Source organism: Amblyraja radiata, chromosome 1 (assembly GCF_010909765.2).
Source record: "Amblyraja radiata isolate CabotCenter1 chromosome 1, sAmbRad1.1.pri, whole genome shotgun sequence".
Taxonomy (NCBI): Eukaryota; Metazoa; Chordata; class Chondrichthyes; order Rajiformes; family Rajidae; genus Amblyraja; species Amblyraja radiata.
In genome coordinates, this window is record NC_045956.1 from 122,223,165 (window position 1) to 122,245,790 (window position 22,626).

The 22,626-nt window shown below is 46.6% G+C and overlaps 2 protein-coding genes across 5 annotated transcripts in view; one reads left to right on the forward strand and one right to left on the reverse strand.

Moving 5' to 3' along the window:
* Positions 1-4,780, reverse strand: part of ndufaf2 (NADH:ubiquinone oxidoreductase complex assembly factor 2) — a 93,258-nt gene extending 88,478 nt beyond the window's left edge. The window contains exons 1-2 of one of the 3 annotated variants that reach the window (XM_033030078.1): positions 4,586-4,699; positions 905-994 (exon numbers count right to left, since the gene is read on the reverse strand). In XM_033030078.1, coding sequence (XP_032885969.1) covers positions 905-959 — 55 coding nt within the window. In that variant the 5' untranslated portion in view covers positions 960-994; positions 4,586-4,699. Of the gene's footprint in view, positions 1-904; positions 995-4,585 lie in introns of all 3 variants that reach the window. The other 2 variants (XM_033030082.1, XM_033030072.1) reach the window with 2 other exon arrangements.
* Positions 4,781-4,852: 72 nt separating this feature from the next.
* Positions 4,853-22,626, forward strand: part of ercc8 (ERCC excision repair 8, CSA ubiquitin ligase complex subunit) — a 51,808-nt gene continuing 34,034 nt past the window's right edge. The window contains exons 1-2 of one of the 2 annotated variants that reach the window (XM_033030059.1): positions 4,853-5,097; positions 19,273-19,368. In XM_033030059.1, the coding sequence (XP_032885950.1) occupies positions 5,021-5,097; positions 19,273-19,368 (173 nt within the window). In that variant the 5' untranslated portion in view covers positions 4,853-5,020. The remainder of the gene's footprint in view (positions 5,098-19,272; positions 19,369-22,626) is intronic. The other variant, XM_033030065.1, reaches the window with a different exon arrangement.

Consider the following 22,626-nt stretch of genomic DNA (forward strand, 5'->3'; position numbering starts at 1 on the left):
GGATGGGGACTGGACATTGTGCCTTCCCCCACAGTAGGAACCATTGTGGGGGGGATGTTTTTATGTTTATTGTTAAATGTCTTTAATGTTATGTCTAATCTTTATCTGTGTGCTGCATGGCAAGACATATTTCACTACACCATTTGGTGTATGTGACAATAAATGTTCTTTGTTCTTTGTTAACAGTTCGGTATGAATTTGAAACATTCTATCCAGCAGCGTTGCTGTGGCACACCAGCCAGAAGATCTGCAGCAGTGTAAAATGATGAAAAGCTATCTTAAAAGGAAATAACCAGCTTTTTCTAATATGCTTCCAATTCCCAGCATCTAATATTTTGTCTTCGTTTGTACATGACTGTACATACTTTTTAATGTGGTTTTGGATTAAAAAAATCTGCCATCTCCTGGCCAGTCTGCTGCAGTGAAACAGTACTCAGGTTCATTACTCTTCTACCATTTCAATCCTGGACAAAACGAATGCTGCAATTAAATAATTACTGAAAAATATTCCCCTCCATTCCTTGTCACAACATTATTACTCACGATGTAATAATACTAGCAACACACTCTTTGAGAATATAAAAAGTATTCATTATGTATTCAATTATTTAAGAATTTGTTGAGAAACTGTAAAGCCTTGGTGTAAAAGGATGCCGTATGAGGAACTATAGAATAAAGTATGGATTGATCACTTGGTTCAGACAGGATTAAAATCCTGAGGTCATGAAAAATGATAAATAAATTAAATACATTTATTTCCTTTACAATGTCTGGACCCTTTGATTAGAAAAAATGTAAATGTTATCAAAAAATGTCAGCAAGTTTCATGAGAAACCTAGCCTACATGCAGTGCATAGTTTGTTGTTTTTATGTTTTTTTTGTCAAAGATATGTAGAGTGCATACCTCCTAAATACTGTCCAGTGATGTATTTTGAATGAAACACCAAACTGATCCCCATCTGCCCTCTTGATGGGTGTTCAAGATCCTATGACACTAACAAAAAAAGAGAACAGGCTAATATTTATCATTAAACTAACACAATTAAAACAAATTATCTGGTTATTGTGGGCACAATGGCTGCAGTATTTACCACATTACAGCAATTACTATTTTTCATAACCATAAGATCACTCAACATTTTTGATTTAGCCAATCAGTGGCAGGAATCTGGGAAGGGTGTCTCATGCATAAGCAGCAAACCTTCCTGCGAGTGCGTAAAAACTGTTTGGCCAGATGAAGTTTACGGCACACATTGCTTCCTGATTATCTCATCCTGGACTCTCTGCAAGAATTGCACCAGCTTTGGCCTGTTACTCCAAGCTGAACAGGTGTCGATTTTTTGTAGATGACAATAAGACGACTGAATTTCTTGAATCATGTTGTCAATGACAACTTATCATATCAAAGGTACACACAATTGCTGGGGAAACTCAGCGGGTGCAGCAGCATCTATGGAGCGAAGGAAATAGGCGACGTTTCGGGCCGAAACCCTTCTTCAGACTGATGGGGGGTGGGGAAAGAAAGAAGGAAAAGGGGAGGAGGAGGAGGAGCCCGAGGGCGGGCGGATGGGAGGGTGGGAGGAGACAGCTAGAGGGTTAAGGAAGGGGAGGGGACAGCACGGGCTAGCCAAATTGGGAGAATTCAATGTTAATGCCATAAGGACGCAAGGACCCCAGACGGAATATGAGGTGCTGTTCCTCCAATTTCCGCTGTTGCTCACTCTGGCAATGGAGGAGACCCAGGACAGAGAGGTCGGATTGGGAATGGGAGGGGGAGTTGAAGTGCTTATCATATCAAAACTTTGGGCCTTCACTAATTCACATGCAATCCTTGAGTTGGCCACAGAACACAGCCTTTGAAGTGTGCACTCCACTCATCACTGACTAAAAAAAAGCATCCAGCAGAACTTACATTGACTGCAAGATAAACTTTGTATGAAACTTGATGATAGAAATCTATTTGTTCTGAACGATGCCTGAATGGTTCTTGAGGTTGCTAAGGTGGAAGCTTTCAAATTTCATTCCTACTTGGAGCAAATTACACTGCTTTTACACTGGAAACGGAGAATATGATGGGCACAGACTTGACAGGTTGATATCATGTGCCTGGAGCACACTGTCCATTGTAAAATTGGGATGCTCTGTGCAACTCAGACTTGTCCATGCATCTCATCGGAAGCAATTACAATGAGCCAAACAGAGCAGATAACCTCGACACAGCATACTCATGCATTCATAAAGAAAGCCAATCAACGGCTCTTTTTCATCAGAAGATTGAAGAGATTCACTATCTCGACGAATACTCTCTGGAACATCTCCAGGTATACAGTAGAGAGCATATTCACTGGTTGCATTACAGCCTAGTTCAGCAACTCAAATGCCCAGGAACAAAGGAGATTCCAACAAAATGATGAACACTACCCAGTCCATCATGAATGCTGACCTCCCCAACCACGAGGGAATCTACAGGAGACGCTGTCCCAAAAAGACAGCCAGCATTATCATGAACACTCACAATTCATCCCTGTCATCGGGAAGATGGGACAGTAAACCCTTGCTATAATGGACCACAAGGGGGAAGGAATGGTGTCCGTTATTGTTGATTGTCCACTATGGTTGATTGTCCACTATACCATCAGGGGCGCTGCAGGATTGGCCTGTTTGCTTTTTTGTCTTTTTTAAAAAACATTTTTAGTGTGTGTTAAAAGTCTGTGTAAATGTTCTCCAGTTTGTTTTATGTGGGGGGTGGGGGAAACTTTTATTTTCACTTTCTTACCTTACCGGAGATGCGATTAATTTTCCATTCGCATTCTCCGGTCGCTCTGCGGCCTACCATCGATGGAGCTGGAGGCCTCCTCGGACTGACCTCGGGCCCCACGGCGGAGGCGTGGACTTAACATCTGAGTCGATCCCTTGCCTGGGATCGCTTCAAACGTGGCCTGCAGACTTTACATTGGGAGCTCAGGGTCTCGTGAGAGGCTGTGGATGTCAGGAGCTCCAATGTCGCGGAAGGTTCAACCAGCCCCGATGCCGAGTTCGATTGTCCGGTGCGGGGGAGCTGACCTACCCCCGATGCAGGAGCTGATCACCTCGACGGGGAGGGCCCACGGCCAGCTACGGAAGTCAAGATCATCCCATCAACGGAGGGCACGAGGCCCCCGACCGCGGGAGAGCAAAGGAAAGAGATTGAACTTTTTTTCGCCTACCATCACAGTGAGGTGTGTGGAGGGTCACTGTGATGGATGTTTATGTTAAAATGTGTTTTGTGTGTTCTGTTGCTTTTTATTTGGATGATTGACTTGGCAAATTAAATTCCTCTATGTTGCAAAACATACTTGGCTAATAAAGTATTATTGTGATTGTGATTGTGATAACAGAGTAAGGGGGGTAAATAATAACTAGTTTAACCCAAGGCCGGGTGGGAAGAAACATGGCGCAGTAAGAGGAGGAGGGTTAAAGTAGCGGGAATTCACACTTCCCCGTGACTTCCGCAGACTCTGGCCCCACATGTGATGGGCCTGGTAGTCAAACTACCTTCACGTCGCTCTCTCTCTCTGCACTCCTGCAACCCGGAAGCACGCCATGTGGCGCCAGCTCAATAGGTAAGTTGGCGGGAGTGGGGGCGGTGCAACAGTAGCCTCGCGCCATTACCAGGCGACTGAGGCACACGTTGTCAGGGTGACACAGATGCAGTGGCGCACGCTGCGTCTGCATGCAACACCCCAGGACCTCACTTTGTGGCAGATGCTGCACACCTATGCCCAATGCAATGTTCTTGAGAGTATTTTACTGCTTGCTCTCTCCCTGCCTCCAGCTTTTCCACTGCCCAATGCTGCATTACGTGCCGCCCACCAACCACTACCAAATATGGACGCCTCGGTCCGCTATAACTGAAATCCGTTATTTAGAGGTCCGTAATCGTGAAGGTTTACTGCATAGGAATCTGAAAACTGTGAAGTCCAGGTTTAGAAAGAGTTTCTTCCCAACAATCATCAGATAATGAACACGATGAACAACTAAACTCCAAACTGTCTTGGTTGCACTTAAGACTTTGGTTTTGCTTTGATCTGTACTATACTTTTTTTTTTAAATTTATTGAACTTTTTTGTTTGTTTGTTATGTTATCCATTGAGTACTGTGTTTACAAACCTGTTGTGCTGCTGCAAGTAAGAATTTAATGGTTCAGTTTCGTTACATATGACAATTAAAACTCGCTTGATAATCTCGGGTTTGCCGAAGTAAAATTCAAGGACGTCAGCTTGTCAGTTCAAACATCATCGGTTCTTGCCTGGTGGCCATAATATCCTTACCAGAAACCGAGATGATGAACATTACAAGCAACTTCACGCCGGCTGTCACAACGCTGTATTGGGGCGACACACTCACTTTTTCTCCTCCAGCCCAATGTCTCGGGGAGAGGCGGCACCCACAATGTGATTTTTGATTAGTACAGATGTCAGAGGTTATGGGGAGGAGACATGAGGGAGAGATAGATCAGCCATGGTTGAATGGCGGAGTAGATTTGATGGGCCGAATGGCCTAATTCTACTCCTCTTCCTTATGACAAGTGTCAACGTCCACTCACCCGTCCATGTCTTCTGCTGGGGCACGTAATAATACTTGTTCCCCAACTGATCGGTGCCCACATGATGTTTCACAAGCCCAAACATTCGTGTCAGCAGAGTCCGGATTGGATTCATAGCCGAGGCAGCGCCACCACACAGACTCTCTGGTATCTTTGCTCTGTCTGCACCGTCTGGCACTTTCCCTGCACCCCGTCAACATTGAAGCCGCCCATTGGTGCGCGGGTGGGCGGGCGGCGGCAGCCAACCCAACGCCTTCTCTCTGCCTCCGTCCGCCTCTCTCAACATGGCGGCTGTGGAGGCCGTTGTCATGTGAACGTCCTGCACTCGGCCCATTGCTGGCGGCAGACCCCGGTTTCTGGTCGCCACCCCCGCGTCCCTTGGTTGGGCAACACAACGGGCTTGGGTTCGATGCGGCTGGTCGGGGTTTCACGGCGATGCTCGCCCTTTTGGCAGCTCGGCGGAGCGGCTGCGATGATCCGCTGAGAGTGAAGCGAGCCGAGTCCACACGAAGGTTAGTGATGTAGTGAGCGCTCTTGCAATTAATCATCACCTGTCACAACGCAGGAACAAGGGCGCACCATGAGCTAACTAGTGTCAAATCAGCAGTTTGCTTTTGATATAAACAAAGCGGATAATACTGGACACGCGCAACTGATGAAGTAGCGACAGTGGAGACAGAGAGAGTTTACAAATCAAAACGTTTTCACCAGAATTAATAAAGATTTGTTGAACTGAAAGTTCCATAGATCCAAATAGTCCCTCCGTGTGAACCAACAATTCACTGGCACTTCTTCCACTTTAACGTTTTGTATTCAGCATTCGCAATGAAGTCTTTTAGGTTTGAAGAAGGGTCTCGAGCCGAAACGTCACCCATTCCTTCTCTCCTGAGATGCTGCCTGTCCCGCTGAGTTACTCCAGCTTTTTGTATCTCTCTTAGGTTTACACTTCTTACAACCCTGCTTCCTGCAAAGATTATCCCCTACTCCCAATTCTTCCGTCCATGCACCTTTTGGCCCAAGATGAGGTGTTCCAAATCAGGACATCCGGGATGTCCTCATTCTTTAGGGAACAGGGTTCCCCTCTCCCATCATAGATGAGGCCCTCACTTGGGTCTCCTACATACCCTGCAGCTCTGCCCCTCCACCTAGTCATAGCAGAGATAGTCCCCCTAGTCCTTACCTTTCACCCCATCAGCCGTTGCATACAACACATAACCCTCTGAGATTGTTGCAACGGGATCCCAGCACTAGTTACATCAATCATCTCCACCCCTTTCTGTCTTCCACAGAGAATGGTCCCTCCACAACTCCCTGGTAACTCATCCCTTCCCACTTAAACCACCCCCTCTCCAGGTACCTTCCCCTGCAACCGCAGAAGATGCACGGTTAGATGGGATCCAAGGAGAGATAGCTGAATGGATAGCAAATTGGCTCCATGGAAGGAAGCAGAGGGTGATGGTGGAAGGTTGCTTGGAGGCATATGACTAGTGGTGTGCCTCAGGGTTTGGTGCTGGGCCCGTTACTGTTTGTCATCTCCATCAGGGGCCTCATATTTTCAGCATGAGGGCCACATTATATATTTGGCACATTTTTGCGGGCAGTAGGAAAAAATAAAGAAATGACACATACGCACACATACACTGACACACACACTGACACACACACATAGAAACTCACACATGGACTCACAGACAGACCGAGCCACACACAGGCTCGCACACAATCTCTCTATCTCTCTCCCTCACACATATACACATACACTGTGATCACCCCTCAGGCATATTAACAAGGACCCACGCATGCATTATGCTCACCCATCGGGCACATATATACACACACACAGAGCCGGCTACCGATCCACCGGGGGAGGGAGCCGATCCACAGGAGGGAGAGAGAGGGAGGGGGGAGAGAGAGAGAGAGAGAGGGGGGGGGGGGAAGAGAGAGAGGGGGGGAGAAAGAGAGATGGAGAGAGAGACAGAGGGGGAGAAAGAGACAGAGGTGGGAGATACAGAGAGACGGAGAGAGAGAGGGAGAGAGAGAAAGAGAAAAAGAAGGGCAGGAGTGGATTCCCCTGGCCGCACCAGCACGCGTCGGCGGAGACCCGGTCAAAGGGTCCATGTCAGTGTGGCAGCCCCGGAACGGGAGCTGTTCATGGGTCACCCTCACGGGGGGAGACTGCTACACACCGACCCTGGCCGACCCTGCCGCCAACCAGTTCCCCTCCTCCCCCTCCCCCTCGCTCCACTCCCCACCCCAAGCTACCACGTGCCTTTGCAACACAGGAGCAGCAGTAGAGTCGCTGCCTCACAGCACTAGAGACCTGGGTTCCATCCCTACCACGGGTGCTGTCTGTACGGAGTTTGTACCTGCGTGGGTTCTCTCCGGGTGCTCTGGTTTCCTCCCACACTACACGTTTGCAGGTTAATTGAATTTGTCCCGAGTGCATGTAGGATAGTGGTAGTGCGTACGGGCATCATTTCGATGGGCCGAAGGGCCTGTTTCCGCGCTGTATCTCGAAAGCTGTGCTACCTCAGAACCTGTTAAATAGCCCGCCTCATGGAGCTTACTGCGGGCCGGATAAAATCTCGTGGCGGGCCAAATGTGGTCCACGGGCCATAGTTTGGAGACCCCTGATCTACATCAATGATTTGGATGAGAACATACAGGGCAAGATTAGCAAATTTGCTGATGTTACAAAAATAGGTGGTTTTACAGATAGTGAAGATAGTTGTGAAAGATTGCACCAGGATCTGCATTGATTGGCCAGGTGGGCTGTGGAATGGTTGATAGAATTTAATATATCAAGTGAGATGTTGCATTTTGGGATGTCTAACAAGGGCAGGACCCACACAGTGAATGTTAGGCCACTGGGGAGTGTTGTAGAGCGGAGTGAACTAGGAGTGCAGGCGCATGGTTCCTTGAACGTCGAGTCGCAGGTAGATAAAGTGTTCAAAAAAGCTTTTGGTACATTGCCCTTCATCAGTCAGAGTATAGAAGTTGGGAGGTCATGTTGCAGTTGTATAAGATGTTGGTGAGACCGCATTTAGAATATTGAGTTCAGTTCTGGGCACCATGTTATAGGAAATATATTGTCAAGCTTGAAAGGGTTCTGAGAAGATTTATGAGGATGTTGCCAGGACTAGAGGGTATGAGCTATCAGGAGAGGTTGAGTAGGCTGGGTCTCTATTCCTTGGAGCACAGTAGAATGAAGGGTGATCTTAAAGAGGTATACAAAATCATGAGAGGAATAGATCAGGTAAATGCACAGAGTCTCTTGCCCAGAGTAGGGGAATTGAGTACCAGAGGACATAGGTTCAAGGTGAAGTGTCTCGAGTGTCCCCCTCCAGCGATGCCCACCAGAACCTCCGTAGCACCATCTCCTTGGTCCGCTGAATGCCGGGATGACAGGTGAGTCGAGAGCTGTGGGCCCACTGAAGGACGTCGGACCGCAGGGCAGAAACCACAAACAGGCGATCAGGAGGGCATGCGCTGGGTCCAAGGCCGCCTTGACCCTCTCCTCCACTTCCCAGGTGAGGGAGGCAACCCTGTGCGAGGACGGGAGGATGGTGTTGGGGCCAGAGGCAGGCTCCTCCTTCGCCAAGAACTGTCGAGAGAGGGCATCGGGCTTCACGTTGCGGGACCCAGGTCGGTAGGAGAGGGAGAAGTTGAAGCGGGTGAGGAAGAGAGACCAGCGGGCCTGACGAGAGTTGAGCCTCTTGGCTGACTGGAGGTATTCAGGGTTCTTGTGGTCAGTCCAAACCAAGAAAGGCTGCTCGGTTCCCTCCAGCCAGTAACGCCATTCCTCCAACGCCAACTTAACCGCCAACAGTTCTCGGTTGCCAATGTCATAATTCCTCTCAGCAGGGGTCAGGTGTCGGGAGAAGAAGGCGCATGGATGGAGCTTCTGGTCCCCGGCAGCCCGCTGGGACAGAACAGCTCCCACCCCCACGTCGGAGGCGTCCACCTCCACCACGAACCGTCTCTCTGAGTCTGGAACTTGGAGGATGGGAGCCGATGTAAACCGTGTCTTGAGTGTCTGAAAAGCTTCGTCGGCCACGGCAGACCACCGGAACGGAACCTTGGAGGAGGTGAGTGCCGTGAGGGGTGCGGCCACAGTGCTGTAGCCACGGATGAACCGTCGGTAAATATTGGCGAACCCCAGGAACCTTTGGAGCTGCTTGCGGGAGTCAGGAACAGGCCAGGTGGTGACAGCAGAGACCTTGGCGGGGTCCATCTTGATGTTCCCTTGGCCAACGATGTATCCTAAGAAGGAGACTGATGGGGAGTGAAACTCGCACTTCTCAGCTTTAACGAAGAGCGAGTTCTCCAGGAGCCGATGTAGAACTGCCTGGACGTGGTGTACGTGTTCCTCCTTGGTCCGTGAAAAGATGAGGATGTCATCAATATAGCCGAACACGTACTTGTTCAACATGTCTCTGAGAACATCATTGACCAAAGCCTGGAAGACGGCCGGGGCATTGGTGAGGCCAAAGGGCATCACCAGGTATTCATAATGACCCGTGGGAGTGTCTTCCACTCATCTCCCTCTTTGATGCGGACCAAGTGGTAGGCGTTGCGTAGATCCAACTTCGAAAAGATGGTGGCCCCCTCCAGGAGCTCGAAAGCAGAGGAGATGAGTGGGAGAGGGTAGCAATTCTTCACCGTGATGCCGTTGAGCCCCCGGTAATCTATGCAGGGACGCAGAGATTTGTCCTTCTTCTCCACGAAGAAGAACCCAGCCCCAGCAGGAGACGAGGAGGAACGGATGAGACCAGCAGCCAAGGAGTCGTTTATGTATTTCTCCATGGCGCCTCTCTCAGGGGCGGACAGGGAGTAAAGGCGACCCCTAGGAGGAGCGGAACCAGGCAGGAGGTCTATGGCGCAGTCATAGGGCCGATGAGGAGGAAGGGAGGTGGCCCTAGACTTGCTAAAAACCTCCCCAAAGTCATGGTACTCGGCTGGGACCCCCGTCAGATCTGGAGCAGAACTGGAGCAGGTGGCCCATTGAGGAGCTGAGGCTTGCTTCAGGCACACTTGGTGGCAGGAAGGGCTCCAACCCAAGATGACCCCCGTCCTCCAGTCGATGTTGGGGTTGTGTTGCCGAAGCCAGGGGTAACCCAGGATGAGGGGAAGACGGGGAGACTGCAGGATGTGGAACTGGATGGTCTCATGGTGATTACCAGACAGGAGCATGCGCACTGGGACCGTCTGGTGAGAAACAGTCCCCAGGAGATGGCTGTCGAGGGCGTTGGCGGGAACAGGTTCAGGCAGGGGAACACAACTGATGCCAAGCTGGCGGGCTAGTTCCTTGTCCATAAGATTAATGTCACAACCAGAGTCTATGAAGGTGGCGAGGGTGTGAGAACCATCAGACAACAGCAGACGGGCATGACAAAGAGGGCGTCGGGCAGAGGAAAGTTCAGAGGTTCGACTCGCCAGTAATTCCTCCGCTACTGGTGAGTCTGGCCTTTTACTGGACACTTGGAGATGTAATGACCCGCCAGGCCACAGTAGAGACAGAGGTTCCCCCGACGCCGACGTTCCCGTTCCCGTTCCTCGGGGGTGAGACTGGTGTGACCCACCTGCATGGGTTCGGGTTGCCTCGACGGTTGCCCCGACGAGGGTAGTCCAGTCTCCGGAGGAAAACAAGCTTGGGTGGATAGCTGGCGGTCCGCCTGTCCCTGTCGCCTCTCCCGACGTCTCGCCAGGATGCGTTGGTCCAGACGGGTCGTTAGCTCGATAAGCCCATCCAGAGAAGAAGGAAGGTCGTGGGACACCAACTCATCCTTGATATAGTCATTCAAGCCCAGCAAGAAAGCGTCACACCGGGCCAGGGCGTTCCAATAACTCTGACGGGCCCTGGTGCGAAAGTCGATGGCGAAGTCAGCGACGCTCTGGTTCCCCTGGCTCAACCCCAGCAGACCTCCCGCAGCGTCCGGACCCATCGAAACCTCACCGAACACCTTGCGAAGCTCCGCGGCGAAGGCCTGGAAAGAGGAGCAAGCTGGCGTGCGTCGCTCCCATTCAGCCGTTGCCCACAGCCGAGCTCTGCCAGTCAGGTGATTAATGGTAAACGCCACTCTCGCCGCTTCCTGGGCGAAGGTGTAGGGCTGTAGGGCGAAGAGAATGGAACAGTTCGTGATGAATGGGTTGCATCCCTCCGGGTCTCCAGCGTAGCGCTCCGGGGTTCAGGTGATGGTCCTGGCGGACCGGGAGCTGGTGCTGTCGGAGCCGGAGGCGAAGCATGGGGTGTAGCCTGGGCGAGGGTGGTCGTCAGCTGTTGGACCTGGGTGGCTAGTGCAACCAATGCTTGCTCCTGGTTTGACACAGCCTGTCGAACCTCGGAGTTGGAGGCAGTGAGCATAGCTTCGTGCTGCAGGAGCGTGTGCTCAATCCTCTCGAAGCGGTTTGACGGAGACGTTGTGTGCGCTGAGTCCATTGTTGGCCAGATTGTACTGTAACAGGTATAGCTTGGACCCAATAGCAGCACAGAATCAGGCAGGTATAGTTGGTAACGAACTTTATTACGATACTGTAACACAGAGTAGTAACACAGGAATGGGTACACCGTACTCACACAGAGGCTCAGGATTGAGCGAGGGTTCCGAAGAGGGGCAGTCAGGAGACGTAGTCGGGGTAGCGGAAGGTCCGGTAACCAGGAGATCCAACACACGATGCAAACAAACCAGCGAGGGACAGACGAAAGGAGAGTCGAAGCCAGGCAGGAAGTCGGGAAATCGCTGGAGAGTCTTGCATGAATGCTGAGAACAATCTGGCACTGTGTGAACGGTGAGGAGAGTCTATATACCGGGTTAATTGGTGATCAGCGGCAACTGAGTGCAACAGGTGAGGAGAGTTGGGCTGATGAGAGGGGAGTGGCAGGCAGGCAGGTGAGGAGAAGGAGGGACCGGTGGAAAAGTACTGGGAGGTGAAGTGGATGAGAATGAGGAGAGGGCAGACTGTGACAGTTTCCCTTTCCCATTACTTTGTCTGTAGAAGGGTATTGACCCGAAATATCACCCATTCCTTCTCTCCAGATATGCTGCCTGTCCCGCTGAGTCACTCCAGATTTTTCTGCCCCTGTTAGGGTTAGGTTAGGTTCAGGTTTATTATTGTCACGTGAACCGAGGTACAATGGAAAGCTTTGTTCTGTATGCTTGCCAAACAGATCAGATATACTATACATAAATAAAATTAAATTAAACTAAAGTACAATGGTTAGAGCAAATGCAAATATACAAAATGCAGAATATTGCTCTCAGTATTGTAGCGCATAGTAACGTATCAGGTCTGTAGACAACGTCCAATGTCTTCAGTAGGTTAGAGGTGAATTGGACATTACCTTAACTTATGGAAAGCTCTGTCTTCTACACTAAAGAAATGAAATGCTTAATGGTAAGCAAAACACAAACTGTTGGTGGAACTCAGTTAGTCAGCATTTGTGGAGGGAATGGAGAGACAACATTTTCCGTCAAGCTTGCTTCAGACATATGGAACAGGGGAGAGAAAGCTGGAAAAGATAGGTGGAGTGAAGCAAACCCAGACAAATTATATGTGGATATGGATGAGGTGGGTAATTGGCAGATGGATGGAGATAGTGAAAATGGCTGGAGGTGGAAAAGATACAAAAGGGTGTAATATGGAAAGAAGTGGAGCAGTGAAGTGTAAAGCTGGAGTGAGGGATATGATGGAAGTGGGAGGGGAAAGATGGGGATAAAAATAAATATGGGACATGGGGATGGGAGAGGAGTGCCAAGGAGAAAAAGCAGCAAGGTGACGGGATGATGAAAGGGATGGGTAGGCATGGGGTGGGGAAACAGGAAAGGGAGGGGTTGTTGGGGAGAGGGGGGTGGAGCAGGTGCTACTTGAAATTGAACAATTCAGTGTTCAAGTCATTGGGTTGCAAGCCACCCAGGTGAGATATGAGATGTTGTTCTCACTTTGGCAATGGAGAAGGCCCAGAGCAGGAAGGTCAGAAGGGGAATGGGATGGGGAGTTATAAAAGGTCAACTGTGAATAGACACTAAAAGCTTGAGTAACTCAGTGGGACAGGCAGCATCTCTGGAGAGAAGGAATGGACAACGCTGCGGGTTGAGACCCTTCAACTGGGAGCTCCAGCAAGCCTTGGCGGACAGAGCGCGTGTTCGGCAAAATGGTCTCCAAGTCTATGCTTCACCTGAAACAAATTCTAATTTTCTCCTTCTACAGGTAACTTTCCCGTGTTTCCAGCATTTTCTGTTTTTGGTTGAGATTTCCAGCATCAGCATTATTTTTAATATCATTTAAGATGGTAAATAGCCCAAAATAACATAGACATTTGATTAATATCCCACCTAATCCCTCCTTTCAATTCCTCACTACTGCATCGGAATATCAACATGGATTATCATGTTTCAGATTCTGTCATGAGGCTTAGTTCCATAATGCTCTTTTTTTTCCCCTTTTACATTTTCTGGAATTTGGGCAACCCCTAGCAATTCAGCATTTTGAAGGGACCATTCCATTAGCAACTCCCTGGTTCATTCTCTGACTGGATAATGCAAAAAACTGAGGTTAGAGGCCAAAGTTGCAAATGTTGTAATTTAGTTACAGAGTATGGGGAGAGGGATGCAGGGGAGAGGGATTAAGTAGGTGTTAGAGAAGAAACACGTTGGCTTATATCTTCCCAATATTCAATCCCAAATTTTCAGCTCATCAAGCATAGCGTATCGATCAAGCAGTGTGACAAACAAAATATACTTAGATGAGATAGATGTGTAGTGTCATCAGTGTATATGTGTAATCTCACATTGTTTGCTGTTAATCAAACCACAAGACACTTGTAAAGGAAGAAGAGGAGGAGATTGAAGAGATTTGACGACTCTGGAATGAACAATATCATGGCAGGAAAAGAGATCATTACAGAGCCGAATCTGGCTACAATTATAGATATTAATGAAACCAAGAGAGAGCAGTCTCGTCCAACTAGGTGATGGAGGAAGCAAAGGACAAAAGCACACAGAAGTTCAATGGAGTTATCATTAACTGTTCTAGCTCAATCCTGCCAATTCCTGAGTTTTTTTCTTGAGGAGAAATATTTGTGTATTCCACACTGTCATTTAATCTCAGTATTGCTTTACATTACTTTATTAATATAATTATTTAGACTTCCGGTGGCGCTATGGTGGCTTAGGGCACGCATTATTCACCTCCGCACTGTTAAAACGCCGAAAAACTACTGAAAATCCAAACCGGACAGATCTAAAAATACTCACCGGCAGACGTTCAGCAGTCGCGTAAGTGACGTCATCAGAACGCAACCCCGTACTTTTAATAAATGAAAGGTAGGCGTCTGCCTAAACGCCCGAAACATCAACCGAAAGTTACTGAAGGCCAAGAAGAAGCCTCGACCTCGAGTATGGCACACCGAGAGGAAGCAGCATGGCAAACTCCAGGTTTGGTGCAGGAGATCCATTCAGCACTGTGTCAGGAGCTTTCGGCTGCGAAGGCAGAAATCTGTGGCAAGATTGACAAGATTGATGCCCGTATAGAGGAGGTGAATTCCGACCTGAAAGGGGAAATCCACAGGCTTGAAACCGACATCAGCCGTAAGTTGGAACCTATCCTTGCTTAACAGTCACCATAAAACAAAGCGAGGCTATTCGGGAATTGGAAACTACTGTGGCTTCAAATGTCAAGGCAACACACAGGCTGACGGCTGAGGTGGAACGTATCTCCGGGTTACTAGCCAAAGTAACAGAAAAATGTCTTGATTTGGAAGGGCGCTCTAAACATCAGAACCTAAGGATTGTTGGAGTGAAAGAAGGCAAAGAACTTGGCCGAAATCTTCGAGATTTCACGGCTCAACTACTTCAAGACGTACTCTCTTTGGATGAAAAACCTAGACTTGACCGGGCTCATAGAGCTCTGAGAGCCTGATCAGACAGCACAGCCCCACCAAGACATTTCATCCTGAGGGTACATCATTGCCATGTTCTAGAGGACATTCTGCAGAAAGTTGCCAACAACAGAAACCTAACTTTTTAAGGTGAAAACATACGAATCTTCAGAGATTTTCCTGCCGAAGTCATTAAGAAAAGAGCACTCTTCACCAAGTCGAGAGCTATTTTGAGGGACATACCAGACCTCCGATTTGGCCAAATTGAGAGTTACTTATATAGGGACTGAATCCTTTATTACCGATCCTGATAAAGCATTCAAGTCTGCCCAGGACACTGTTTGAGAAAGTTTTGGGAGAGAGGGAAGGGAAGAGGGAGAGATGGAAAAAGGAAGAGATGAGAGGGGGAGAGAGAGAACAATTGTGTGAGACAGGTTGGGAAAGCGTTGGAAAGTTTTGAGAAAGTCTTGGAAAGATTTGAGAAAGTTTTGGAAAGTTTTGAGAATGTTTTGGAAAGTTTTGGAGAACTTGAGAGGGAGAAAATGAGTGTGATAAACTGTTTGTAATCAATAAGTTGTTATAAATCTGCTGACTTAGAGTCGAATAATATGTCAAAACAGTATTAATAGAAAGTTAAGTAATAAGTGCCGTATATTAGTTAAACTTCTCAATATTCAACTACTTAGTTAGAGCACACCAAGATACTTACTTCTTGGGAATGTTGATTCCCTGACGGAATTAAATACTGTTAAACATTTTTAAGGTTTGTTCTGTTTAGTTTTTATTAACTCCTTAAGGTGCAGAGTTATTTAATATTATCTATCCTACGGAAGCTTTCACTAATCCAACCACCGTTGGGTGGTATTCACCAGCAGCATTCCTACATGCTGTAGTTTCTGTTATTTCTCTTTTTCACTTTATAATTTCTTTATTAAATATCTTATCTATCTTTACTAATGCACATTTTTCTTGGAGATATCTCTGGGGGATAGGGGAAAGGGGGATAGGGCTCACCCACCCAGCAATTAAAGGAAATATTTCAAAATTTAAATTAAACCAGATTCTCTCTGCAAAAAATTATTAGGGTTTTTCATTATACTAAGCAAAAAAATGTTGAATTTGGTGATAAACCACACAAGCAACTAGCTCGTCAACTCCGCAAATTAGAGAATGACCAAACAATACACAAAATTAGATCAGAAAAAGGAGATCTGCATACATTGCCTAATGATATTAATGAAAGATTCTTACAATTCTACCAAACATTATATTCATCAAAAACAACAGAATAGCCGATCCTGCAAAGATGAAAAGTTTTCTTGAGAATTGCAATCTCCCATTCCTTAATTAGGAGGAACGGGATGAATTAGGAGCAGAGATAACAACAAAAGACAGCGTAGAGACTATTAAATCATTGAAAAGTGGAAAACCTCCTGGCCCGGAAGGGTTTAGTAACGAATTTAATAAAAAATGTAATGATTTAATTTCTCCACGCTTACAAGCCCTTTATATTCAAGCATTTAAAGAACAGACTTTACCACAAACTCTTGCTGAATCAACTACTACATTAATTCCAAAAAAAGATAAAAATCTCGTGGAGCCTGGATCCTATAGGGCAATAGCCCTTTTAAATACGGATCAGAAGATACTAGCTAAGACTTTGGCTTGTAGATTAAGCTTGGTTATCGGTAAACTAATACATCCAGATCAAACTGGGTTTACACCTAAACGACACTCATTTTATAATTTGAGACGTTTGTTTAACATAATATATTCGCAGAGAATGCCAAATGAAGATCTAACAATTATTTCTCTAGATGCAGAAAAAGCTTTCGACCAAGTGGAATGACCTTATCTTTTCACAGTGTTGGAAAAATTTCAATTGGGAGAAAACTTTACTTTATGGGTGAAGCTTTTTTACACTAATCCGACAGCTAGAATACTGACAAATCAAATGCTTTCACCTAAATTTTATTTATCGAGGGGTAACGGGCAAGGATGTGCCCTTTCTCCAATGTTATTCGCTTTAGCCATAGAACCTCTTGCCGAGAGTATCAGGTCCCATTCAGGCATTTATGGATACAATACCAAATATACCACCAATAAAATCTCGTTATATGCAGATTATGTATTTTTATACATTACTAATCCCCATGTTAGTATTCCAAATGTTCTAAACATTATAGAACAATTTGGTTCTTTCTCTGGTTGTGGGGTGAGTAAGCAGACTTTTGATGTAGGTGGGGGCAAGCCCGTTAAGGGCTTTGTAGACATAAAGAAAGATCTTGAAATTTATTCAGAACCGCACAGGGAGCCAGTGGTGAGAGGCCAGAATCGTGGTGATGTGGTCCCTTTTTCGGGTGCTCGTCAGGAGTCTCACTGCGGCGTTTTGGACCAGTTGCAGGTGGGACGGGGAAGATTGGCTGATGCCAATGTAAAGGGAGTTGCAGTAATCGAGGCGGGTGGAGATAAATGTGTGGATGATCTTTTCGAGGTCATCAAACTGGAGGAATTGTTTTATTTTAGCTATCGTCCGAAGCTGGAAGAAGCTAGCTCTTCACCTTTTTTAATTTTAAGTCCTGTCCAAAAATGTTAGTTGGAGGTCTTTTATGTGGTGGGTGGGGAAGGGGGAAACTTTATTTCTTAGTCCCCTACCTGGTCGGAGAGGCAGCATCCCTCTGAGATGCTTCTTCTCCCCGTCCTCGCGGCCTACCATCGAGAATGGAGCGGCGTTTCCTGTCGGGAACGGCCGGGACTACAGCTTCGGCGGCGGCGCAGTGCTGGGACACCATCATGGAGCGGGTGATGCCTTACCGGGTCGCCGTGCGGTAAGCTCCAGAGCGCTGTGGCCGCCGACTCCCAACATCGCGGAGCTGTGGCTGCGGGCGTCCGGCCATGGGCGGCGCTGGATTTGGAGCGCCGCGGAGCCTGGGATCGAGTTCGCCGGGGTCGGAGCTGCCCCGGTCTCCGGGGAGGAGGCAGCCGCTCCAGACCTTCCAAGCCGCTGAGGAATGTTTCACCCGACGCCGGAGTTCCATCTTCAAGGCAAGAGGGCCCTGAAAATTATCGGACTGGCTGCAAGGCCACAAATGGGCCCCGACCTCGGGTGTTTCACAGAGGAAGAGGACTTAACTTTCTGGTGCCTTTCCCCACAGTGGAATTTTTTGATTCTGCTGTGGGGGGACGTTTGTGTTGAACTCTATAATGTGTTGTGTCCATTTTTTATTTTTTTTAACCTTTTTCTATGGTTTGTATGGAAACTTATTATATATCTTATGTAAAGCACTTTGGTGTCAATGCGAGTTGACTTAAAACATGCTATATAAATAAAACTTACTTACTTTACCACGGCATTGACTTGTTTGTCAAATTTCAATGCTGAGTTAAAAATCACGACAAAGTTATTGACGTGAGGTTTGAGTAATGGGTAAGGCTTCCAAGGCTGCCTGTTATCATTTTGATTTAATCCGAGGGGCCAAGAAGGATGACCTCAGACTTACTCTCGTTAGTTGGAGGAAGTTCTGGGCCATCCAACACTTTATATACTCGAGGCAGTGGATAAGGTTCTGTAGATTTGATCGGTTTTTGGGCTTCAGGGGGAGATAGAGTTGTGTATCGTCTGCATAGCAATGGAAGGAAATGCCGTGCCTTTGATTGACTTGGCCTAAGGGGAGCATATACAGGGAGAAGAGAATGGGGCCAAGGATAGCTGGGGAGGAGAAAGAGTTGCCTTATTAGGGATATTAGGAATGTCAGAGGGCTGCCCTAAGTTAACGATATTCCTAAGACGCTTCCTTGACTATGGTTTAATAACTGCGAAAAAACGTATACTTAAATTCTTGAAAAAGATCACAGGTCCCACAGTGAAAATGTGGATCGCAGAAATGACCGAGACACTACATTTAGAAAAATTAAAGCTTGTTTTGTCTGACAAACCATATAAATTTTCCAAAATATGGTCTCATTTCATTGAATTTCTTCAACAACATAATGGTTGAACACAAATTCAAAACCGACGCTAGGGTCGGGTGAGCGGGCGTAGGGAAGGGTAGTGGGATATATCTCCGCTTTTTTTCACTTCTTCGTTAGTTCAGGGATTTATCTTTTTTCTTTTTCGTATCTTTTTCGAAATTTTCTTTTTCCTTTCTTCTTCCTTTCCCTTCTTTCCTTTTTTCTTTTTTCCGATTTACTTATTAGTTTATAAAATGTTAAAACTGAAGCTGTACGAAAATTGTATAATTGTTATGTCGATTACTTTCTCCTTGTACAATTGCTTCTAATAAAATAAATATTTAAAAGAAAGAAATATTTATGTATTCCACACTCATTTAATCTCAGTATTGCTTTACATCACTTTATTATTACAATTATTAATACATTTGGGAATTTGTTCAGTAGGCAACAAAGAATTCAAACAAAAAGAATCAATTGAAAATGAATATTATTGTTAAAAATAAATCAGTGTTGGTGAAGGTAAACACAAACTTTCTGAACATTGATTTCCTTGTGATTAGATTTTCTTTTCTTTTGAGGCTTGATTGGAGTTAATCGCTTGAGGCATGTTGTACGGTCCTCTTTCAGGATTATGTATGCATGAGAGGATTTGTGGTAAATGTCGGTCTCTAGCAAAGTGATATGTTAGAATTGGAAAAGTGCAACTAGAAAGCGGGGAACTAGGAGATTTGATGTCCAGTGCAACTCAAGACTAAGAGGCCCAGTGATTTTCCTTTTAAACTTATGTGAACGAAAATACATTGGTATTTTGAAAACATAATGTGTAAAAATGTTCTTTCTTTATTTTAATATTCAGAGTGTTAAATCTGGAATTAAACAACGACAGGGATGTACAGCGAATCCATGGAAGTGGAATTAACAGTCTTGATATTGATCCTGTTGAGCAAAAGTAGTGAGTATAACTATCAATGTACTGCATATCTATATTACTAAAAGTCTGATCTTGACCACTTCCTTTCGTTCTGTATATATATTTAGAAAAAAACGTTGCCACTTACAGCTGTGATTTTTGGCCATCTTACTCAGAGTCCCCCTCCGCTGTGCAGGGCAAGAGGATTTTTCCCATCAATGAAAAATAAAAGAGTTATTAGTGTTTAAAAAGGGTGAGATTCTCTCTCGTGAAGGCCACGCCCCTTCCGGAGGGACTATAAAACCCGGAAGTGTTGAGTGCCTCAGTCAGTCTCTGCAAGATGGGGAAGCGAAAGGGTCACATCTCTCAGTCTGAGCTGTGAATAACACTGAACACATGTCTACTAAACTGTGAGTGGTTTTATGGACCTTGAGTGCCCTTAATGTGGTTTGAAAATTAAAATGTGGTTGGTTTGAAGTGAAGCACAGTAAATGGCTGTTGGTGGCGGTTGGTTTGAAGTGAAGCACAGTAAATGGCTGTTGGTGGTGGTTGGTTTGAAGTGAAGCACAGCAAATGGCTGTTGGGGGTGGAAACCTGACAACTTCCAGTTTGCAATATATACTGATTTTAGATACAACGCTACCACTTACGGCTGTGATTTTTGGCCATCTTACTCAGTCCCCCTCCACTCATCAGGTGCAGAGGATTCTTCCCATCAATGAAAAATAAATGTGTTATTAGTGTTTAAAAATGTTGAGAATCTCTCCTGTCAATCGCGCCATGAAGGCCGTGCCCCTTCCGGTGGGAGGGGGGAGGAATTATAAAACCCGGAAGTGTGGGTGTGGTTCAGTCTCTTGCAAGATGGGGGAGGGAGAGGTCATGATTATGTCTGAGCTGTGAATACACTGAACACACTGAATGTCTACTGAACTGTGAGTGTGGTGTTTATGTGGTGTTTTGTGTGGTTTTATGGTGGTTTCACCCTGCTTGAAATGGTATGAAACTGCATTTGAATATGGTGGCCTTGCACCCTACATGAAATGGTATGACACTGCATTTGAATTTGGTGGCCTTGCACCCTGCATGAAATGGTATGAAACTGCATTTGTTGCACAGGGTATTGGTGAGACCACATCTGGAGTATTGTGTACAGTTTTGGTCTCCAAATCTGAGGAAAGACATTCTTGCCATACTTGACGTGGTATGAAACTGCACTTGAATTTGGTGGACTTGCACCCTGCTGGAAGTGGTATGAAACTGCACTTGAATTTGGTGGCCTTGCACCCTGCTTGAAATGGCATGAAACTGCACTTGCATTTGGTGGCCTTGCACCCTGCTTGAAATGGCATGAAACTACACTTGAATTTGATGGCTTTGCACCCTGCTTGAAATGGCATTTCAAGGAAGAGTCAACTGCCAGCCCACCAGCCGTGAGTGAGCTGCTAGCACATCAGGCTTGAGTGACTGTGCTGCCACCCCAAGAATCCATTTGGCCCACAATGTCCATACTAGCCTTCTGGAAACCAGTCCCTTCAGCCCACAACGCCCATACTAGCGCTCCAGACCCCCCACCCCCACCCCCCCACTGGCTACCAATATTGGAATTGGTGGAGAGGTGGAATATTGTGTTGGGGACCAGCCCTCCCGTGTGAACATGGGACCTAACGGGTCCCACTTAGTCTAGTCTATATTACTAAAAGTCTGATCTTGACCGCTTTTGGCCCACTGTGGTGCGATTTCTGATAGAACGCTGCCACCTAAGGCTGTCATTTTTGGCCATCTCGCTCAGAGCCCACGTCCGCCTTCCTGGACCAGAGGACTATTCCCATCGATGAAAAATCAGAGAAAAATTAATGTTTTTAAAACATTTGCCATTCTCTCTGCTGCCCCTGCTGGAGGGAGGGGGAGGGACTATAAAACCAGGAAGTGGTGTGCCTCACTCAGTCTCTGCAAGATAAAGTAAGCCAGAGGGTCACGTCTCTCTGAGATCTGAATAACACTGAACACATGTATATTCTACTGTGAGTCCCCTTAATGTGGTTTGAAAATGAAAATATGGTTGGTTTGAAGTAAAAAGGCACTGCCTGCAAATGGTTGTTTGGGTGCTTTGGCTTGAAGTTGAAAGGCACTACTTACAGCAAATGGTGGTTTGGGTGCTTTGGCTTGAAGTTGAAAGGCGCTACTTACTGAAAATGGTGGCTTGGGTGCTTTGGCTTGAAGTTAAAAGGCACTTCTTACGGCAAATGATGGTTTGGGTACTTTGGCTTGAAGGTGAAAGGCACTACTTACTGTAAATGGTGGTTTGGGTGCTTTGGCTTGAAGTTGAAAGGCACTACCTACTGCAAATGGTGGTTTGGGTGCTTTGGCTTGAAGTTAAAAGGCACTATTGCAAATGCACTTACTTCCTATTTGCATTATATTGATTTTAGATAAAAACGCTACCACTTACGGCTGTGGTTTTTGGCCATCTTACTCCTTCCCCCAGCAGGTGCAGAGAATTCTTCCCATCAATAAAAAATAAAAGTGTTATTAGTGTTTAAAAAATGTTGAGAATCTCTCTCCTGTCAATCACGCCATGAAGGCCACACCTTTTCCGGTGGGAGGGGGAGGGATTTATAAAACCCGGAAGTGTGGGTGTGGCTCAGTCTCTGCATGATGGGGGAGGGAGAGGTCACGACTCTGTCTGAGCTGTGAATCAACTGAACACACTGAGTGCCGACTGAACTGTGAGTTTGGTGTTTTGTGTGGTTTTATGGTGGTTTTACCCTGCATGAAATGGTATGAAGCTGCATTTGAATTTGGTGGCCTTGCACCCTGCTTGATATGGAATGAAACTGCACTTGAATTTGGTGGCCTTGTACCCTGCTTGAAGTGGAATGAAACTGCACTTGAATTTGGCGGCCTTGCACCCTGCTTGAAGTGGTATGAAACTGCACTGAATTTGGTGGCCTTGCACCCTGCTGAAAGTGGTATGAAACTGCACTTGAATTTGGTGGCCTTGGATCCAGCTTGAAGTGGTATGAAACTGCACTTGAATTTGGTGGCCTTGCATCCTGCTTGAAGTGGTATGAAACTGCACTTGAATTCGGTGGCCTTGCACCCTGCTTGAAGTGGTTGGAAACTGCACTTGAATTCGGTGGTCTTACACCCTGCTTGAAGTGGTAGGAAACTGCACTTGAATTCGGTGGCCTTGCACCCTGCTTGAAGTGGTATGAAAGTGCACTTGAATTTGGTGGCCTTGCACCCTGCTCAAAGTGGTAAGAAACTGCACTTGAATTTGGTGGCCTTGCACCCTGCTTG